Raw genomic sequence first — 24,163 nt, 5'->3', positions numbered from 1 at the left:
GGGGGGGAAGATATAACAACCACAATTACTTGAAGTTGATATGACAAGCAAACAGAAAGGACATTGTTGGGGGGGGGTGAAGGGAGGGAGGTTTTGGTGATGGGGAGTAATAATCAGCCACAATGTATATCGACAAAATAAAATTTAAAAAAAATAAATAAATAAAACCAAAAATATTAAAATAAATAAAGTAGTAAACACGCAAGCTTCATTCTGGAAATACCTTAACATGTTTTGTAGTTGACTTCTATCATTTCTCTCAAATATTCTACACTTTAAATTCATCCACCCAAAACTTCCTTAGTTACCCACTTTGCCTGTTAATTTTTTCACTGTCTTAGAAATTCTACAGAAAAAAATGCAATATAATCATTTAACAAAAAAACTTGTAATTTCTTTTATAAGATGAAAATGACAAAGTTAAAATTTCCCTAGAATTATTTTTGAACACTGAAAATTCCAATGGACTTATATATATATATAAGAATATATATATATGCTTATATATACATATATATATCAAGTCCATATATATATATGATGACAATTTTGTAAGTCAAAGATCTTAAAATAAGTTCTGAAGGGATTATCATAAGGAAAATCCCTAGAATACTATAATTATCACAGGATATATTTGTCATATGTTTTCAAAATTAAAAAATTATTTCATTTACTCCCTAGACCAAAAATGATTAGGACCATTATTGTTTATTCTGATTGTAACAAATGAGAAAAGTCGCAAAGAAAGGTTAATTAAAATTGGTCAACCACTCATGTATTTTAACAGTTGACAATATGAACTTTACAAAGAGAAGTAATACCAATAGGACCTTTAAAAACAAGGAATTCATTTATGTGCTTTAAAGTTTTGATTTACGAAGTACCAATTCTGACATTTCAGAACTACTTTTAAATCTTGACAAACTTCAATACCTAAAACTTAAACTCAGTTTTGTTACTTTCTAAAAGGATTTATATTTCATGTTCAATAAAATAATAAGTGACATATGGATAATAAAGAATATAAAATTCTGATCTTCTCCTACTTTCACTCCTGATGAAAAGCAACCCTGCCCTATTGCTTCATACTTCCATTCCTTCTTCCAGCAGTTTTCTTTCTCTCTTTTTTTAACATCAAAATGAATAATATTAAAGATCTACTACTCTGAAAGACTGTGGTATTTTTACTATTAAGCAGAGAATAGGTATATATCTTAAATTAAAATTTTTATTTTGTTAAACATTACATATTTTTGTTCAAACTTACACATTTTACCTAATTCTAGTAACATACTATTATATTATCCCATTTTACAAACAAAAAAAATAAGGCATAGAGAGGCTACATAACTTAGCCAAAGTCATGAGTAGTAAGTGAAAAACTGTACTTAAACTCCAGTCTCTCTGACTTAACACTGCTTACCCAGTACAAAATGTATGACAAAGTCTTTAAAATCAGCCTCTCTGTTATCTATCATACTCTTCAGCATTTTCATTAAGAATTATGCTCAATTAAAGGCATCAATAGAAGAAACTAATTTACTTTCTTTCCAAACCATCTATTCTTCAAGTAAACACATAAGTCAATATGGGGAGAAAAAAAAACTTCACTGAGTCTCATAATTTGTCCATAAACTACCCTGACTACTCAGTGTAGAGAATGTAAATGAGTCAGATGCCAGAGATACTATGTAGTGATAATACAATACTGGGTTCTATTATTACCACATACTGATTTGAGGATATATGTCCCTGTAGCTCTTACTAAATCTCAAATCAATAACCAAAACCATGACTAGGTTAATGGAAGGCCAAAGATTAGAAACTGATTATCATTCAAAAAATGTTAACAAATTTCAAAGATGTGAAAGGATACAGTAAATATTACTAACCACAACAGAATTATATTAGATATATGAAAGATCCCTAAATATCTTACATCCATATCCCTAAATATATAGCACTTTTAAATAATCCACGGGTTAAAGAATAAATCACAAGGGAAATTAGAAAGTATGCTGAACTGAATTGACAATGGAAATACAACACATCAAAATTAGTGGGATATACCTAAAGCAGAAATTACAGGGACATTTACAGTTTTAAGTGCTTATATTAAAAATAGAAGATATAAAATGAATGATCTAAGATTTTACCTTAAGAAGGTAAAAAAAAAAAAAAAAGAGTAAAAAAAAGTCTTAATTAGAAAAACGGATAAAGAGTAGAAGCCACTAATACAGAAAACAACGAAGAAAAATCAATATTTTGGCTTTATTCTTTATTCTGATCAAGAACAAAAAAGAAAAACAAGGACAAATTACATGAATTAGGAATGAAAGCAGGAACATATCACTATAAATTCAATAGTTATTACAAGATTAAGAAGGTAATATATTAAATGACTACTGCAATAATTTTGCAACTTAGATAAAATGGATAAATTTCTTGAAAAACAAAATGTGGCAGAAGTGTTAACAAGAACAGGAAACTGAAATAATCCTATAGTTTTCAAAGAAATTAAATTTGTAATAAAAACCTCCTCCCCCACACAGAAAAACTACAGGCCCAGATAGCTTCACTGGTATTGAAGGAATAAGATCAATTCTATACGAACTTTTTCAGAAAAAGGAGAAAAAGGGAATCCTGACCCTTATGAGATGAGCATAATCCTGAAGCCAAAACCTGACAAGTTTATTACAAGAAAAGAAAATTTCAGACCAATATTCCTTACGATCACAGACTCAAACAACCTTAACAAAACATTAGCAAGTAAAATTCAGTAGAAAGGATATCTCTGACCAAGTGGGGTTTATCCCACAAATGCTTGGTTGTTTTAGATGGATGTTTATTCTCACTTCTAGTCATCATCGTACTGGAGGACTTAGCTAGTCCAAGAGGCAAGAAAAAGGTAAAAAGTCCTTGAGACTTGAAAGAAAAAGTAAAAACTGCCTCTACTTACAGATGACACGATTATGTTTATCAAAGTCACAGAATACAAAGGCCAAGATTCAAAAGCCTATCATATTTATATACAAGCAACAAAAAAAAAAAATGAGAAGATGAAATTTACAAATACCATTTACAACACGGAAAACATAAAATACTTAGGAGTAAGTTTAACAAAATATACCCAATGTTTCTACACTGGAAACAATAAAACAGTGCTAAGAGAAACAAAAAGATGATCTAATGAAATAGAGAAATAAATCACTGAAAAATTCAATATTGTTAACATAACCATTCTTCCCAAACTGATTGTTAGATGAGAATCCCAAAGCCCCACAAAGGCTTTTGTGGTTTGCAGTTTTTCCTCCCCAGAAGAAACTGACATAGCTCATTCAAAAATTTATATGGAAATGAAAAGTACTTAGAAAAGACAAAACAATTATGTAAAAGAACAAAGTTGGAAGATTTAGGACTTACTATAAAGTTAAGCAATCGAGACAGGGTAGTATTGGCATTGGATAAACAGATCAATAGAATAGCACTCATTACAAACAATATACAGAAAATTGATTTCTCAACAATGGCATCAAAAATTCTTCAACGGGGAAGAGATAGTTGTTTCAAAAAACGGGGTTGGAACAAGCAGATATTTGTACAGGAGGGGTTAGGGGTGGGTGGAGCGGCCTGAGAGGGGAGAGAGAAGAACCACATCCTCTGTCTCACATTATACACAAATATTTGAGATCGTTCATAGATAAAAATCTAAGAAATAAAACTATAAAGCTTCTAGAAGAAAACACAGCAGAATACCTTCATGATCTTGGAAAAGGCAAAGATTTTAAGACTGAACAACAGAAGCACTAACATAAAAAACATAAGAAACTGGACTTCAACAAAATGGTAAGCTTCTGCTCTTCAAATGACATGATTAAGAAAAGGATAAAATGATAAGGCAAGCCACAAACTGGGGAAAAAATACAGATAATACATATGTCAAACATATGACTCATATTTGTAATATATAAAAAACTCCTACAAATCAGTAACAGACAACCCAATTTAAAAATTGGCAAAAGATTTGAATATTTAACAAAAGACGACAGACAAGTGGCTAATAAACACATAAAAAGATGCTTGCTATCATTAAACCATCAGGCAAATGCAGTAAGACATCATTAAACATCCACAAGTTAGCTATAAATGAAAAGATATAACAAGAGTTGGCAAGAATATGGAAAAACTGAAAACCTCATATACTGCTGATAGGAATGTAAAATGTACAACCATTTTGAAAAGCCATTTGGCAATTTCTTATAAAGTGAAACATATACCTACCTCATGAATCAACAAGTTCATTCCTAGATATTTTCCCAAAATGAATAAAAACATATATCCACAAAAACTTGTATAAGAATGTTCATGTCATCTTATTCATAGCAGCCCCCTACTAAAAATAACCCAAATGCCCATCAATAGGTAGGTACTAAAGACAACCTGCTTATTGTTGTTGCAAGTTATATAGTCATAAAATAGAATACTACGCAGTAATAAAAATGAACAAACTACTAACATATGGAACATCATGGATGAATTCAAAAACATTATATTGAGTGAATGAGGCAAGACTCAGAGTACCTTCTGTATAATTCCAGCCTGGGCTAGAGGTGAGGAATTGATTGCAAATGAATGCAAAGGAACTTTCCGGTGTGATGGAAATATTCTGTAGTTTGATCAGAGTAGATATGCTTATCAAAACTCATAGAACTGTAAACTTAAAATCTGTGCATTTTACTACATGTGACTTTTACTTCAGTAATGTTGATTTAATAAGCTATAAATTTATCATCGAGCATTTAAAAAAATTATACCCTAGTCAAAATGAGATAGCAAAAAATATTCATGTGTTGGACTTCAACAGAAGATTAAACAGGCCTTAGCTTTTGTCAAGTTCGTCAGCTTACTGCTTATAAAAGAAGCAGTCCAAAGAAGTTTGCAGATATATTTAATATACAGTCCAGCTTGAAAAGTAAGTTTTGTAAAAAGCCAATTAAATCTATCTCTATGTCTCTAGAAAAACAAAAAAACCCAACCCCCATTCAGGATCAGCATATAACATCTTCAAAATAAAACAGATGCAGTTGTGACTCAAGTTCCTCATCACCACCTACCACCCTTTCCCTTCTCTTCTACTTATGTGTATAGTCTCATAAAATACTAGTACTAGAAGGGATCTTGGAGGTCAAAGGCCAAACTCCTCATTTTACACATAGCAAGCTGGGATTCAGAAAGGTCATAACTTGAAGTAATTAGGTGAGTAGTAAAGATGTGAAAAGACTCAAGTGATCTGTGTTTTTCCCTGGGGGTAGAAGGGCTTGGGTTCTTAGGTCTTTAATGTTTAACCTATTCTGAAACTTAATTTTTCATAATATACATTTATTACTTTTATAATCAGAAAAAAATAAAAAGAATAGTGGGAGCTTAATGACCCACCAAAGAAAAATGCAAAATTTAAGTCCAGATAGCTTTTATTTCCTTTGGTGGAAATGATCAATATACATAAGACTCATCTATGTATTATGATATCTACAGAAATTTTATAAGAAAACGTTGGTGTATTAAGGTAGTAATCAAAGGGTGAAGATCACAAAAATGTAACTTATGAGAAAGAAAACTATTTAGAAATTCTGTTCAGATGTGTTATGATTAGCAAATACACCCAAGATCCTTTGTCAGAGTAGCAAACCACCTACTTTGCTCTCACTAAATGATTTATCCAAAGCCACCTTGTGTACAAGTCTGAGAAACAATTCTGCAAATGGCAGAGGTTACAAGGTATCTAAATTGGCCCGATGTTCATATTGGTTATTGTTTTAGGAAAAGGAGGAGTGACAAACATGGCATCTTTGGACCAGAATCTGGTGCTATTTTATGATTGTGACTGATCATCAGAATAATTCAATTAAACTTCAAGATACAAGAACAAAAACATAAAGCCCTAATTGTGCAGTAGACAATTTTGGAATCAAATTATTTTTAATCATTTAACACTGGTAAAATTGTAAGGTCACTAATGAGTGAAAGAGAAAACCCATGTCAAAAATTAACAATTACCTGTCAGATTCATATCTGAGCTAATTATGGTATACAAGTGTTTTATTAAACTGAAAACAATACTATAAGTCTAATAAAACCTCATAATACAACGACTACAGAACTGCCTTTTACAGCTTCTTCATATATTTCATTGATTTGAAAAGTTACAATTTCAAAAAAATTAACTGTAAAAGGAAAGAACTATTATGGAGCTGAATTCTAACTTAGAACTCATTGCTTGCGAGGAAACAAAAAATTTGACAATCAATAATAGTCTGATTTTACCAATACAGAAAGCACTTTCTGTCACAACATATGCAAAATGTTAGTTTTTCCTTACTTCCAGTATTTTTGACTTTATATACAAAAATGAGGTCTTCAATAACTTCAGAGAAAAGAAAAAGTGAAGAAATAGAGGTAATTCTGACTTATGGAGGCATTTTTAAAAGATTCACTATAAAAATCTGCATAAAATTTCATTTTGTTGGAAAAAATGGGTAAAATTGCTCCATTTTTGCTCTCATTATCCATACGAATGATAAATGTGGCCAACAGCAATGCTGCATTAAATAAGGTAATGTACGTCAAAATCACGGGTCTCAAAAAACAGCTATGACTATCTGAATGTAAGCGCCAAGAAAATAGGATCATGTCTGACTTTCATTGTTATAAACCTAGTGTCTGTCACAAAATACTCAACAATTATCTGCTAACTGACCAAAAAACAATATAAAACTTCACCTTAGTCATGGAATAGACACATTTATACCGATTTTAAGAACTACCTGTCTGAAATTTGATGTAACCTAGGTTTTTATTTAAGAGTACTGACCTCTGATTTTAACCAAGTCTGTTTAATGCCCCCAAATAAAAAGTGGTTGAGCAATTTTTCCATCCTATTGCTCAGTTTATACAATATAATGTGATTCAAAAACCAGAAATGACACTGTCTTCATCTTGTAAAAGGCTGCCTGTGGTTGTCCTCTATTCTATGAGTCTGTATTCACAAATTAATTGAAGATGGGAGAACTCTTATCTGTGAAACCTAAGAAATGCAGATCTGAGCAAAGGTGGCTGTTAGCCAGCACCATCTAAGTTGCAAAACCTGTTACACATGACCCACGTAAATTCTGTAAAATCCAAGCTCTCAAGAACACAGACAGTTTGCAGAACAGGAAAGACCTCTGGGCTCCCAGCAGGCTGCAAGACTCCGAAGAGTATGAGTGTGTATTTCAGGCAGGGACTATGCCAGAGATGAAGGCAAACTGCATTAGTTACTTGGCACTGCTATTCTTACCCTGTGGGAGGCAGAGAACTCAGCAGATGATTCTCTAACCTGCTGACAGGAGCTTTAAAATAGCAGCCAAAATTCATTAGTAAAATCTAATAAAGCCTGAAATTAAGCATCTTTTATTTTCTAAATTTTTGACTTTTTTTTCCCCAGAACCCCTGAATGTTTCCATATTATTTTTGTCCTACACTTAATAATTGGATATTATATTTTTTATTTATTTAGTTTTTTACAAGCTGGCAGTTAATTCATATTAAAGAAACAACTTCTACAACTTTTCTAGATTATCTGTTTAATCTCTAAAAAGAACTATTAAAGCCAATGTTAAAATTAATTAGTAATATTAAATTTCTATGGCAAAAACTGGGCTGAGTCTACTGATACTTTCAACTTAGGATCATGAATACAGGTTGCAATGGGAGCTCACTTTTATATCTGTATCTACTTTCTCCCATGTGAAAAATACTGTTTTTCATAACACCAAAATAAACATTGTTAGGGGTTTCCAAGTCCATAAGTCAGATACAGAGGAGCTTACAATCACTGAAAGAAATCTCCAAGAAACACAATTGTAGACAATATGGCTCGTTTATATTCTGTAAAGATCAGCCAGGTGTCTGAAGTCACCAACTTACAAGTGAAAAATGAATGCCTCCTACTAGTATTTGGTCATTTCTTTAAATTAATGACTTTCTCGTTTACCTTCCATAGGTTTCTAATTTCAGCAAACATATTTACTTTCTCAATTGTATAAAAACCTGGTAACAGAAGAATTGCAAATTGCATAATCCAATGTTTTTCTTCCTATAGGTTTTTCCTTTGTGAATTGACTATCATTTTTAGGGCACTCAAGCAAAATTGCAACATGTGGTAATTTGTTGGGACAGATCTTCAAGGGTTCCACATTCTCATACTTTCCCTAGTATTCCAGGACAGCAGACTAAACGCAAAATCTCTTAGATGTATTTGTGACGTGTGTGCGTGTGTGTTTGTGTATGAGGGGTCTTCAAAAAGTTCACAGAAAGATGCACATTATTTTTAAATTCATTTTTCCATGAACTTTTTGAAGTACTCGTGTGTGTATGTAAAATATCTCTAGTACTGAAAAATGAAATGGCTTTCTGGTCACAATCCAGGAAAACCTATACTTTCTGAAGTTCTGATTCAGAGAACAGTCTGGGGTTTGTGTTGCCAGTGACTTTATGCCTTATTCCTTATAAGAGTCGCAATCTAAATTCTAAGGTTTGAGGATAAGGAGAAATTCTTTGATGATTTGCTGATCACCTATAAATACATAACACCCTAACCCATTTCTCCTACTTCCTTCCATTCCCCAATAGTGGCAGAGAGAAATAAAGCAGAGGGCACCTAGTAAACAAAAAGCCAAAAAGAATCTCTCAGTGTTTTCTGATTAACTCTGTTAGACATATCCACATCTTATACTCCAATGTAGTTCAATCCAGACTAATGTACACATGAAAAACTTCAGTCAACAATGATACATCCTCAGCATAGTCATTTTTTATTGATACAAGATATTAGATTCCCAGGAACATAACAATCTGGATCCTCTGGTATCTAATATGAAGAAATATGAAGACAGTGAAAAATGAAAAGCTCAATCTGGTTTTCTCTCTCACTCTCTATCCAAATATGTGATGTAGATAAAGTAGAAATTATGTTTGTAATGTTAACTAGGGATATTCAAAATAGATGAGGCCAACGGAACTCGTTGATTCTTTTCTCAGTTGATTTGTTATGGTAACTTTATAGGTACTGGCAGCCACTTTCCTTTCTCCAGGGATGTCTCTTCCCTCCAACTAAATGACTTTTGGTTTGGAAAATGGAATTCTTTTCTTCTTGTTCTCAGGGGACCCAAGGCCATTCTCCTGATCTCCTGGGTGTTCTCTCTGGGCAAGGTAAAAATCTCACCAGGCAGATCTTGTGGACTCCAATGAAAAATGCCTCGAGGTGCCCACAGAAGAGAGCTAGACTTGAAGGTATGGATTTGGCATGCCAGGTGTAACTAACACAAGCTGTTAGATCATAGGGAAGGTACTGTGCCTCAGTTTCCCTCAATAGGGAAGAAAATGAGATTACACCTATACAATGTTGACCAAATGCCAGGAGGTGTGTTACTGATCAAATGGCTGAAGCCTGGGAGGAGGCAACAAGGTGAAGCCTAGTGGAGAAGAGACCCAGGTAAAAACTTCATTTTTGTTATCAGATGCACTAAACACCTTACATAATTTAAATCATATATATATGTGTATGGGCCAATATAAAATTTTACATTCAAATATACTAGTTTGCAAGTACTCAGTAGCAACTTTCTTGTCTATATAGACCTAATATGCTGTTTCTATTAAGCTAAAACATAATTAGAAATAAGGCTTAAATCTCAATTTATTTAGTAACAGTAATCTGATGACGATGATATGAAAAAACTGAAATTTACCTCCTCTTACAAATCCATTGGTAGCTATTGCTGAAGTAGACAATCCTGTGATAGTTGTCACAACAGTAGCCATCACTATTACAAGGACTGACAGACCTTTAGGGAGAAAGAAAAGAAACTGAGAATATTTATACTCTTAACTGCCATTATCTAGAACTAGTTAGTCTGAGTATACTGAATTTACATTAGAAGATATATATTACCTAATTATGATCCCATTTTAGAAAAATCAAATCAGAATTATGAAAACGTAACATTAAGATAACAATCTGATATAAAGGAAAACAGCTCAGAATGATTCCAATTGCTTGAGTTTCATGAGGATGAGAGCTCAGACACGTGCACAGCTGTTTTGCCTATTCACTATTCTCAAATCAAGCAGTATGTAACTTCACTTACCTATTCCAGCTTGACCCACAATCCAGGACAATCTAATAAAGAGCATCACACCCCAAATGTTTAACATACAACGTACCTAGGAGGGAAAAAAAAAAGAGTCCAAGTCACAGATGAAGAAAAGTAACCAAACACAGTACAGTCGTAAACACTAAATCAGTCAAAAGTAGGACACCATACCTTTGAAACCACAGAAGATATAGTTTTTAAATCTAACTCCTACCCTATCCTTCTCTTCAAGTTTTTAAAAAGAGCTTAAGAGCTTACATTCTAGCTAACATTAAGTATAATGTAATACGTAAGTGTGTGTGTGTATGTGTGTGTAAGTGTCCAAATAAATGTGTTCATCACAATTATCTGAAGCAGCAGGAACAACAGAATAAGAAAGATCCAAGAAATATTTTAAGACCTCAATCCTTAAAATAGTTCATATTCCCCTTTATCTATACAAGTAAGTTTAATTTATTCTTTTATAACACCATCATTTCATATGATTTCTTCAGCAGATTTAAGTATTACATAATATTTGTCAATACAAAATGCCAATTGTTGACATAATTTTTTAAAAACTTAAATTTGTGAAAGTTTCCCCAATTTATTTTTACTTTTATTATACTCATACATAGAACACAGTCTTCTAAAACACTAAAGTCTACAAATATCAAGTAAACTATACTACTAGACCATCACACTCTTCATTAGGCAATAAAATTACTACTAGAACTGAGATTTTTTTTCCCTCCTATTCTCCTCCCCTAAATTCCAATACAACCCCTATTAATGTTTCCAAAATTCCCATAAGAAGTCAATATAGCCTGTCAACTTTAGTCAGATCTTTAGTGCATCACTGCCTATTCAAACAGAAAAACAGAAGTATCTGAAACTTAATCACCTAAGCCTGCTTACTAAAGTGAACTCAACACTTAAGAAAAGCATTTCTCCTTTATTCTGTTGCCTGTTCACTTCTATATACCTCTCCTCAAAAGATAATGGGGGTAGCAGGAAAGGAAGCACATATTTCAGCTGTACTCCCTGCTCAGCTTTCTTGATTCTGATGCTCTCATCAAACTGAGAGCTTCATACTTAATTTCTGAAAAGTGACAATATGTGAGATTCACAAGAGGTAATGAAATATAATTCATAGGTATTCAAGGATAAGTTGGCTAAATTAATAAATATATCATATCTCCTTCACTGAACTTAATATCCAAAAGGAAAGGAGGTATACATTATTTTGTCTTCCACAGTTCTCAGGTAAGAGAACTGATGAGAATACTAGGAAGATTTTATAATCAACAGAAATGCTGTAAATGTAAAGTTGAGTCTAAATATGCATACCAATACACCCTTGATCCAGCCAAACTTCACAACTCCTTTACTTTCCACAGTGTAAGTGACCACAGCGTCTCTGGTTGGAGTACTTTCCTCCCCATTTGCAAAGCCATCCTCAAAAGGTTCCTGGTTATAAAAAGAAACGTGAATTATACTTAAGAATTATTTAAAATTTAAAAATTAACTGATAAAAAAATAACTAAATATACTTAACCATATTCAGGAGGACATATTACAAATTACCAAGAGTTTCTGAATATTTTACCTGAGAAAAATGTAAAGCAATAAATAAAAGGAAACCTTAATTACTGATATTTCTTAAAAGTTAAATAATAATTTCAAATTTTAATTACACATTGGTGGTATCTGGAGAACACAATCAACACTATCTTCTAAGTACAGCCTAACTAGGTCAATCAATTCAGACCTTGTCTTCCCAGCCACAAATTCACATTGCCCAGTTGCCACCCTTCCCACATGTGAAATGTCAGTGTTAACAATTTAAACTCCTCTTAATCACCAATGAATAGTTTTCTCTTTATAGTCCACAACAGCAAGACTTCCATGGATCCTAACATGTGTTCATAACTCTTCCATTTACTCACTCCTTATCTGCATTCAGTCACTCAGTGCTCTTCCTGCTTTCCTTTGTAATTTTTCTCAGATTCAGAAATGAACTGGTTGACACAATGCATTTCATAACTACTATTTTCTTCATAGGTTAAGTAAGTTTCATGTCTGATTCTATAATTCTTAGTTTTTTGTTCTCTACCTTCTCTCTTTCTCTTTCAGTGGTTCTCAATTTTTATTCTGTCCCAATACACCCAAAGCATATAACACATTTCCAAACCAGTAATAGGGCATTAAATAGATCATGAAGGCAGGAGAGAGATGGCTTGGGAGATAGAAGATGTTCCAGATCTAGATTCATGTCCCTAACACGATCCCCATGGTTCTCTACCCATATCTCAAAAGCAGGGAACAAAACACAGCTATATTTTGAACACTTTTTCTTTAAATACTGAAGAGCCAACTAAATTAATTTTTTAAAAACTGTCTGCACTCCTTTCAGTTAATTCAAATTCAATTTTTTTTTTTTTTTTATCAGAAATGAACTGTAGGTAAGTTCTCTGCTACCACAGAGCAAAATCTACGTAATAATCCAAACTTCCCTTTTTGCTTTGACCAACATCTATTAGCCATGTAGACTCTTTCAATTCCATTTAATACAATATTGCTATATGCTTTTTTAAAGTGCTAGCAACCTAGATCATCTCTTGGATTCTGTATTTACATAGCTTAACTACTCCTAATTCTTTGATTTTGAAGCAATAGAAGAAACATTATAACCCAAATGCAATAATTTCAGTATATTTGAAAATTAATTTATCTAGGCTTTCTAATGATGAAAGAAAAATAATCAAATTTTAAATTAATCCTCATGTTTTTATTAACAAACATATAAATAACCAGTTATGTGAAATACATGGAAAATGAATCATTCTAAGATCAGTAAGAATTAAAATATGAACCTTAATGTTAAACACTTATGATTTTTCACAACTTTTTAAAAACAGATTCTAAGAGATGTAAATTACAATAATTTCCCTTAAAACAAAGTTTCATCTACCAATGATTACTGTACTGTACTATAAGAGGGATGCTCTCAGGCTTATGGTATATAGGACAACCCCCCCCCCCAATTTAAAATTAACTCAATCTGCTATACATTTTTAACAGCTTTATTGAGAAATAATTCACACACCTCACAATTCACCCATTTAAAGTGCACAATTCAATGATTTTTAGTATATCCACAAAGTTGTACAACTATCACCACAATCAATGTTACAACGTTTTTATCACCCCAGAAAAGAAACTGCTCATTAGTTACTCCCCATTTCCCTCTTCCTTCAGCCCCTGGCAACCACAATCAGCTGTCTCTATGGATTTGCCTATTCTGACCTTTCATATAAATGGAATCATACAATCTAGGCTTTGTATGTGGCTTCCTTCACTTAGCATAATACTTTTTTTTTTTCAAGGATGTTACAGCATATATCTGTACTTCACTCCTTTCTACTGCCAAATAACATTCCACTGTATAGATAATACCAAATTTTCTTATTTCATCAGCTGGACATTTAGAATGACTCCACTTTTTTGGCTATTACGAATAACGCTGCTATGAACATTTGTGTATAAGTTTTTGTGTGGACATATGTTTTCATTTATCTTGGGTATAAACCTAGGAGTGCAACTGCTGGGTCATAATATATTTTTGAAGTGACCACTTCTGGTCATTTTTCTCAGCTTTTCCTTTGTATGAGACTTGTATGTACTGTCACTCCTCATTTCAGTGAACTTGCCTACCTATTATTATCCCTCTCCTTGCTGATATGAACCTAGAAACCAGTAATCATTAACCTTGTTAGAGAAACCCACTTCCACTGTTCTTCCACTATTGAATACATTCCAGACAGTAGAGAGTTAATAATGATCTCAAATAATAAAAGATGAGTCCTAACAGGAATTGATCACTCAACTGTTCAATTATTCAAAGAAAAGCTAGAATAAAAAAGTTAACAAAAAAGCCTATTAATTCAATTAACTTTGAAACACACAGAAGTTCCTTAGTTTTCACTCTTGGATCATAGTGCTCTTCAGTTATTTTATGAAAGAAGACTTTAAAATATTATGTAACCTCTGAGTACTACAAGAAAATATAGTGTCTATAATATATATAAAAGACATCTCTCTTCCCATCTCTATTAATGAAAACTACTTATTAGGCTACTTTTTCCAAAGTTAAGTATTGATGTGGGTGTCTTTTTAGCAATGCAAAAGTATGCAGGCATCCTGAAATTTTTGCTGTGAGTATTTATCAGAATTCCACCTCAAAGTTGAAGAACTAGCAGTAATTATGCTAGTTTCAGCCACACCATGAACAAGTATACTCAAAACACATAGATTTTCCAGCATGCATAAAGTAGTACTTTAAAATTAAGATGGGTCCACACAAAATTAAAGATTTATCTTCCCCATCTTTTAGCAGTTCTATTTTAAAAAGTGTTTTAGTTTTTAATCTCTAAAATACAATTCAAAAGGTAAAATCAAATAGGTATTATTTAGAGTTTAATTAATAGACTTAAATAAAATGAAATTGGGCTCCTAATTGTATTAATTTCCTGAAATACCAGGAAACAAAAGCAAAATGCACATCTTTTGTTTCTTTAGATACATTAGTTTCAGAGAAACAAGGAAATCGTCAGGAATGGCATTTTGTTCACAAAAAAAATTAAATTGTATAAAAACCATATAAGCTATGAAAACTTCAAATATGCATTTATGAACTATAAATTATGCTGATATAAAAGCACATAAATAAAATCTTCAGTCTGTCATTTTCACAGAAATGATGGGTTTATGATTTTTACTATGTAAAAATGAATAAAAATAATATAAGTGATTTTATGGATAATCCCATACTAAATGAGGTAGACCAAATTCATTTAGAATTATTCTAGGAGATAATCTTTCAAAAAGTAACATTATGACTCTTAGTTTACCAAGCAGGGATGGGGGGTGGGGGGTGATGATAGAACTGGGAAGACAGGAAAGAATGGAAGACACAGATAGACAGACCCTTAGTACCTGGAAGGAATTCTTAAGAAGAAAGAGATGCTAGTAAATTATGTCAGCCTAAGAGGAAATGATTAGTTCAGATGAACATGTTGAATTTGAGGAGCTATGAGACAATCAGTTAATGAGTTCTAACAGGCAGTTAAAAAATTCATGACTGGAATTAGGAGAGGGGTCAGGGATAAAGAGCCAGTGGGTGAAGCTATGGAAACAGGATGAAAAGAGAAACTTACAGAGAGAAAACATGGGGAGCTTAACATTTTTCTGAGTATACAGAAAATATGAGAATGGAAGGGAACTCTGGTTTCCATGGTCATTATTTCTTTGCAGACAGTAGAGAAAAGAAGAATTTTTATACTGTGAATGATCTCTTCTCTCCCTTTGTATTCAAATCTTCACCTCAACTTGACTATTCTTTCTCCTTTAACCATGGCTGACTTTTTACTGTACCCTGTCTCCTGCCAAATTTGCTAAGAAGGATACAGCCCATTCTTAAATGCAAGCCAACCTGACTTCACCCTATCACAACACCAAAATAGTTTTATTGAGACATCCAATAATTTCTGTGCTGCAAATCTAATGTACATTTTTCAGTCTCTGTCTCTTTGGACTTCTGAAACAGGATTTGATACTGCTGACCACTCCCTTTCTTGAAATATTTCTTGAAACACCACACTCTCTCAGCTTCTTCTACCCAGCAAATAAATGGTTAAAATCTCTTCAACAGTTGGTCCTAGAACCATCTCCTTCTCTCATGCTCTATTTTCTTTCTATGTTTAGCTCACCAGACCCATAGCTTTAAACACCATCTATACGTGATAAGTTGTAAGTGATAACTTAGGTCCAATTCCAGATCAGATCTCCCCTCTGAGCTTGAGCCCTGTATGTAAATATTGATTGCTACCACTTGGATGTTTCATTGTTTACTATTCTAATCCCTACAAAAGGAGAAAAAGAAACTGTCAATGTGCTATATAAACAATGGCTTTTCTATAAAATTTTTAAAAAGAGAGAGAGAGATAGTTTCTCTTTTTTGGATCTAGTTTTTAAATTCCTGAAGGTGTCAGTGAACACAACTGTCAACAAAGTATATTTGACCAAGAAGACAGCAAGATTAAAATCCTTTATAATGCTTTAGGATATAAATATATTTTAGATTTATTTCTAGATGAACATGCCTTAGAAATTTACAAAATTTTTTCAGTTTCCAATATCTAAAAATTAACTTGTCTTTTGACTTATTTTTTTATCTTTTATTTTTTTAAACAGATCAAAGGTTACATTTCAATTCTGTGAGACATAAAACACTACTTATAACACACTGACTTGGCTTGATGATTTCTTTCAATGAAAAAAATTCTTATAATATCCAGCTATTGTTTCTTCCCTAACACTAGAATATTCTTCAGTATTTTAGAGACAACCTACGATGAAACCAGATTTTTTTTTAAGATAATGAACAAAAATTAAGTTTGAGAAAAAAATTTAATAAAAAATTTTAAAATATTACAATTAAAAAGCTTAACACTAATTTAACTAGCTCTGTAACTTAGAGTGCACGATTATCTTCTGTGTATATCTTTATCAGTGCCCCAACATGCAGACCAATGCGTTTCATTTTTAAATGCTTTAAGTACGCATTAAAATGCCAGTTATTTTTCTTTGTTTGAAATTCCAGTTACCATGTCCACAAAATCTTCATCCCAAGTTTACTAAGTAGCATAGATGGTTTTTATGTTATCACTGGACAAGGATGGCAATATCCAGGAAAGATGATCATGCAGCCAAAAGAATGACTTTCGATCATGTTTTTTTCCAGGGTAAGGTGAGAAAGGTGTTTATCACTATGTGCAGAAAAATCAAGACTATTTAAAGAGCGCAACTTCTACTACTACAGTGGAAATACTAATAAAATATTTCTAGCAATGTTTATTACCTATCCATTTTTAGCACACATTTATTATTTTTACAGTTAAATTGCTAAAGACTTGATAAAAGTTATCTCTGCTCAGTGATTTCAGGCAGGGTGGGCAAAAACAATAAACTAACACATTTTTGTTTTTGTTTTTAATTTAGTAGGAGGGTGTCTGGGTTTTTGCTTTACTGCTATTTTAAAGAACAACTGAGTAAAACTGTATCAAAGTGTCTCTTTAGGTCTCTCTAGGCTGCAATATTGATATCCTTTGAAGGAAATTGTTCCAATCCCTAAACCGTATTTAATCCATAAAAAGATCCAAAGTGACTTATTTTCTTCTATTAGTTGAAGATTCTGCATTTGCAAAAGCAGTTTCTGTGCTTCAACTAAAATCACATCCTTTCACTCATTCATTAAACAAATATTTATTAACCAATTTTATCGAACACCATGCTAGGCACTTTCCAGCCTTTTGGTACAAGCTAGAAATAAAAGGCAAATCTACCATAAATCAGGGTATTTTCCACTACATAAAGCAATCTTTATAATACTAAAGCCAGTTAAGGGAAGGCTGCATGCCTTTTCAATAATATTTCTCCTCTTTTCAAGTCACAGTCCCCCTTTGAGAATCAGTTTCCTCATCTGTAAAATGAAATAATCCCGGCCCACCAGTACCATCGGCTTAGGGGTCTTGAGGCACCCTAAATGAAGATCAAGTTTTAGTAAACAGCCAACTAAAGCAGCTGAGGCTTCTAGCTCTTGGCTATAAAGCTAACTGATACAACTTTATTATAATACAGCAATTTAAATTTAAGTGTCAATGCCATGTTTGAAATGTTGAGAATGTAACTCACTTACAGTTATATATTACAAAAGAATCAGTGGGAAACTTATTCCTAGGTGGCCTGGCTTTTCAATGCCTGGCCACTCTTCAACAAGAACAAGGAAGTACCTCCAGCTGACCCTATCAGTTTCCCTGTGACTCCACATATACTCAGTGCCCAATCAATGCTGCCCCTGTTGCACCTGTTGAGAAGCTCTGATCCATCACAGTATAGGAGGACCAAGGCAGTACCAGTGAGCACCCCTTAACTCCTCTTGCAACTAGGGCTTCTCTTCCTTTATACCTCTATTGTGTCTCTGAACTATATACAGTACTGAATTTTGATCATGTTTTATGGATCAATTGCGAGTCTACGCTTCTATGTAAAGGTCCATTTATTTAAAGAAACAAAATTTGCTTTTAGAATCACCTCTAGAACTAGGAAATGGTTCTTAAACGATACACTAACTTACAGAGTTAACATGAGGATCACATAAGGTATTCGTTTACAAAAAAACAAAGATGACTATTGAAGATGAAGAAAGCTGAAAAAAGGAAGAAGAGTTTGGATATGAGTTTTAGTTTTTCAATAAGAAAAAGTCATACATACTACACTAGCATCTAGCTGCTAATTGTTTTCCTGATTTCACAAAATATGTTTCAGACATTCACTTACCCTTGCCAATGAAGACTAAGGAACTATACTGAAAACACTTTCTAGCATTCTGATCTATGAAATAAAATTTCTAACCCAATCACAATTGATGTATCTTTTAATATGGTAAATCAAACTTTTCCAAGCAATCAAAAGTGATGGGGAAAAAAAAATCAAAAACAAAAACATGGAAAGAATGGAGAAAGGGGAGATACATAGCTATAAAGTTTTTATTCATTCAACAATTACTTATTCAGAAGATGGTGCTATGTACAGAATAGCAGCTATGATAGAGAATACAGAAATTTTTAAAGATACAAACTGCTTACACTTATTCAAGTCACCCAGTTTCAAATTATTCCGGCAGTCCACATCATCTAAATGCTACAAATTTGGGTAACCACAAGCCACCCCAAAAGTCACAAGTCTAATATCAAGGGAAATCACACATAAATAAAACTAAAAAATAATACCTTCCAAGAGTTTAATTTTCAATTCTATTCCAAATTAACATCTGTACTAAATGAAAAACAAGATGAAAAAGCCTATTCAGTAGCGTAACAAGCTGCCCTCCTAGTTAAATACACTTTATTTTCATCTGTTTCTGAGGTATTCCTTTACTATTTCTTACATTTTTCAAGTGTTTGTGTAGTTATAACAGGGAAAGGGTATTTTTTTTTCCCCCATGACTCTTAAAGAGTTTAGTTCTGGATAAGAATTGGTTTGTGGGTTGGGAAATAACTTGGCTTTTCATATTTGGGGGTGGGGTGAACCCTGGTATAGAATCCAACCCAATTCAATTCCTCTTTATTGTGACATAAACCAGATTTTTGTGCTAATACTGCAAGATACAAAATAGTTTTTCTACCTTCAAGAAACAAAAAGTTCTTATAAAATACAGTCATACATAAGGTAGGTGGTTACTCATTACCCACAGGATGTGAGACCCTAGTAATCTGGCTGGCTTACTTTAATACCAGCCACCATTTACTGAAAACCTACTTTGTATCAAGCACATCCCTAAATGCTTACATGTTCTAGTTCCCTGAATTGGCACCTCTTAGAGAAGTAGATATTATCCCTACCTAACAAATGAGCAAAGAGCCTTTAAGAGGTTAACTTGCTCAAAATCATGAAGCTATTAATGTGGCAGAGCAGAGAATCTTCTAAATGGTAGAATTCCACACATTAGTGAGTCAAAGTAAATTATTTTAGGTATCCATTGTGGGCAAGGAGATAGGCAAATTACCTAACTCAGGAAACTGTCCTACTCAGACTTCCCAATTGGCTAGCTACTTTTGCTCTTCACCTTGCTTCATTTTCCCCTCACTCAGTTTCTAAATCTACAGAAGCTAAGGGCTTCTACCACGGTCCTCATAAAAAGGACAAAAGTTCTGTACTGGAAGGAACCAAAAGAGATTTTTTTTTTTTTTTTTTGACTCCTTGTGCTTTGTAGAAATGTGCCCTAGGATATACAGTGTCTATGAAACTCTTTGCCTTATGCAATTGTTACAGACAGCTATTCCATACTATCCAAGGATGAAAAAGAATGCTATATAGTGTCCACACATAATCCATCTGGGAAGGCATATCAAATGTTTAAGTATGAAATTGTGTACTAGATAGAGTTGTATGTGTTATTTGACTTTGCTATGGTGGTAGAGAGGACAGGTAAAACAGGCAATCATTCAGTTTCTATGTTATGTAGGATTTTCCTTTTCCAATTAAAAATCCTCACTAGCTGCTCAAGCTAGCATCTCCTTTTAATCAATGTGCCAGGTCATACCAGTTTCTTTCTTCTCTTATATATTTTCCCAGTGCAACCTCCAGACCCCTGTATATACATGCCTTTTAAGGAAGGCCCAAAAATAAAATTATCTGCATAAAATTCTTTGGATCTGTCAATGTTTTGTTACCACACATAGTAAGATTTGACATGATTAAACATAAATATTAGTTTCAGAAGTGAAGTTCCTGTATTTTTCTAATCATAGACTACTTTCCTGTTTCTACTAATTTTCTTGATGTTTTTTATATCCCCTCAAACTCCTATCATTTAAGTTAGAAAATTACTGAGAGTTCTAGCTAAAATATTTAATTTCACATAATATTGCTTTTTGCTGATATATTAGTTTTACGGCATTTTCTCCTGAAAGCCTTTTGGCTTGCTGTTCCCTCTGCCTGGAATATATTTTGAAGATGGCTGGCTCCTTCTCACCCATTAGGTTTTTAGCTTAAATGTAGCCTCCTTCCCAGACCACCTATACTATAGTTTTTATAATCAGTTTCTCTTCTATTTCCTTCATGGCACATATCACACTCTGTAATTACCTTATTTAGTTGGATTTCTGTCTGTCATCTATGTACCCACCCACCTCTCCTTCAATGTGTGTTAAAATTGAAAGTCTGCAACAGCACAGACCCTTCCTGTCATTTTTGTCAAAGATACACTAAATTAATATTGGGCTTTTAGAAGCAATTTCTGTTTTCCAAATATGCCCTGAAATAGAAAAAATGAAAAGTGTCTGCTCTCAAGTCAGATCTAGGTTCAAATCCCAGCTCTGCTACTCAATAGCTATGTGAACATCGGCAAGTTATTTAATCCCTCTGGCCCTCAGTTTCCTCATCTGTGAAATGGGAACAATAGTACTTACTTGACATTATTTGAGAAGACGAAATGAAAAAAAAAAAAATGGTATAGAACACACACACAAAAAAACTCTCATACACTGCTGGTAGGAATATAAATTGGTAAATAATTCTGGGGAAAAATGTTGGGGCACTACTTTTTTCAACTTGAGAAGATGCATACCTTTTAACTCAGCAATTCTACTCCTAGGTATATATTTAAAGATAAAAAATACTTCTGTGAAGCAGGATACTTGCATAAAAATGTTCATATCAGCATTGTTTAAAATTGCCAAAAACTAGAAACAATCCAAATATTCATAAATGCAGAATAAAGTAATTGTAGTATAGTCATACAATGAAAAATAAATAGTAACAGAAATGAATGAATTATCAATACACCCGGTATAAATGAATGTCACAAACTAACAGTAAACAAAAAGAGGATAGATAAAATTATACCATGATTCCTTTTATATAAAGTTTTAAACTAGACTAATAGTCTTAAGGAATACATAACAGTGACAAAAAAAAAAACATTTAATAAATAAATAAATAATCAAGATCATGACCCCAAAAAAGTGATCACCATTAAGTCAGAGCACTGGCTATTCTGTGGGGGAATTAGAAAGGGGTGCAGAGAGTGTTTCTAGTGTGCCAGCAACGTTCTATTGCTTGATCTACATGTTTACATAGGTGTTCACTTGTTAATTTAAACGACTTATGCTTTATGTTCTTTCTGTATTCTATGGTAAAAAAGATTTTCTAAAGACTAAGTGAGAAAATGGGTTAAATAATTAGTACACTGCCTGACATTAACAGAGTAATTGTGGCTATTATTATAAACAACAAATAATCTATTATTGCAACTGCCCATGTCGTGAGTTTAAAACTGGATGGTGAATAAATACATAAAAATATTAGAGTACTTCAAAAAGTTTGTGGAAAAATAGAATTAAAACATAATATGAATCTTTCCATGAACTTTCTGAAGACCCCTTGTAAATACTGCAAAACATTATTAATCTAGACTGTACTACATAGCTTCTTATAATTGGATATTGGCAGTTTAAAATTACCTCCAGAAGAATAAAACAAAAGCAGTGACCTACACATATAAATATGATATCACCATTATGCATGATAGTGATAAAGGATTTATTATCCATGCCATCACCAAGCCAAGAGGGTACAGCATAAAAAACATGACTTCGAAGACCAATGATCACACTACTAAAAATATTTTGCAACTTCTCTGGCACTAAAAATTTGCTCTATAAATGACAGAATCCTTCCTTCCTCATTTCCCTTAGTGGCAACTGATACACACTTCACAGCAGGACTACTCAGGGTTAATGCTAGATTGCATAGTCTGAGAACAGAAGCAAAACTTCTGGGCCCAGATTATTTAAGCAAACTAAATCATGGTTAATGACAGAAGAGTGGGCATCTTTATTTCAGGGCACTGTTAATATACGAAAGTTTATTACTTTATTTACAAGTAGCTTATCGTTGATTTAAATAAACCCCAAATTATACTTCAAAAACGTTAAAGTTAACTAAAAAATGCTATTTACAGCCTAAAAATAAAGTTTTGAATATATTAATGAAAATATTTTAAAGATCAGAATTTCTCATACAGTTTAATACCATCTGCTTGATACTAAGGTAAGCCACTGTGTTCAATTAATATCATGAAACATAGCAGATTTAGCAACTAAAAAATGTGCATACATATGCAAATTTAGATGCCAAAGTGGCTGGGTATATTCTAACAATTGATCTAACCTTTTTTTTTAACCAAGAACTAGCCAATTATATCATACCAAAGCTACCAACATTTCCTATCCGTGCTGTCGGTGATTGGTGTATTCAGTGTAATGACTATTCTCTCAAAACAAAGTATTGTTTTACAGGAATCCAATCTGCTCTGGTTAACAATGCTCTATTAATATCCAGTGGCATTAATGCAAAGCTCAAAACTCAAGTGCCACAGATAAAAGTGGATGGTGTGATCATGTGATTTTACAATGAACCAAGTCAGCAGTGCTGACCACAGTCAAAGAATTCAGCCTCTACCTAGCCCATCATGTTCTTTACTAACCATTCAAGACTGAATTACAACAGAATACATTAAGAATAGCATAATTTATGTATCACTTCAAATCCCACACAATGTGCTAATGACAAACTAGATGCTTGAAAACATTTTAATTCAAATTACCAAAAAATTTATACCTTCCAGTAGCAATTAATAATATATATGTGATCTATATTTCAATTTGTTTTATTTTTAAAAAAGAACCAAAAGTTGGCAAGGATATCGAGGAATATGACTAATGGCATCATAAATAGGTAAAACACTAGAAAAGCAACATGCATGGAAAAACTATGTGAAAAAAAATTCCTTTAATATAAACCTGATATGCACTTGGTATTTCATGTATTTCTCACATGAATGTACTATATTTCTATGAATATTATCTTTCCCATTTTCCATATAAGAAAACAAAGAGTTAGAGGTGGCAAATCCTTTTTCTGAAGGTCAACACAACTATTAAGTGGAAAGGCCAAGACTAAATCCATGGCTGACAGCTCAACTATATATGCATAGAAAAGAAGCCAAGGAAAATGGAAAAAAAGCAAAGATAAGAAAGGAAATATTTGATAGACATAGCTATACTGAGTGAGATCTGTGAGTTTGCTGCTTTTTAACTAAGAGCCTTCCCCAACTGTGGGTAGCTTAGATGACTGACAGTGAAGGCTAATTAACTTGAAGTATGAGAGGCCAAAGCCAGCCAGTTAGAAATTAAGTGGGAACCTGTAGAAAAAGTGGAATAATAGCAAGGGTAAGCCCCCAAATCTCAGATAGCCACCAAATTACTCAAATGTATGAAAGACTACCAGGGGCCAGGCTAAAAAAGAAGTCACTGGAAGCCATACAAACAGAACAGAAATATCAGCTACTGCATGGGGGATAGGAC

The 24,163-nt window shown here is 33.0% G+C and overlaps 1 protein-coding gene across 3 annotated transcripts in view; it reads right to left on the bottom strand.

Moving 5' to 3' along the window:
• The window catches only part of SLC12A2 (solute carrier family 12 member 2), a 118,876-nt gene that overhangs the window by 79,737 nt on the left and 14,976 nt on the right, over positions 1-24,163 (bottom strand). For all 3 annotated transcript variants that reach the window (XR_010022626.1, XM_063086098.1, XM_063086099.1), the window contains exons 2-4: positions 11,523-11,642; positions 10,188-10,263; positions 9,789-9,884 (exon numbers count right to left, since the gene is read on the bottom strand). Coding sequence is in view for 2 of the 3 variants with exons in the window: in XM_063086098.1 (XP_062942168.1) it covers positions 9,789-9,884; positions 10,188-10,263; positions 11,523-11,642 (292 nt within the window). In the remaining variant the exon portion in view is untranslated. The remainder of the gene's footprint in view (positions 1-9,788; positions 9,885-10,187; positions 10,264-11,522; positions 11,643-24,163) is intronic.

Source organism: Cynocephalus volans, chromosome 2, assembly GCF_027409185.1.
Source record: "Cynocephalus volans isolate mCynVol1 chromosome 2, mCynVol1.pri, whole genome shotgun sequence".
Taxonomy (NCBI): domain Eukaryota; kingdom Metazoa; phylum Chordata; class Mammalia; order Dermoptera; family Cynocephalidae; genus Cynocephalus; species Cynocephalus volans.
The sequence above is the reverse complement of the archived record's forward strand: the minus strand, read 5'-3'. Positions and strand labels throughout refer to the sequence as shown.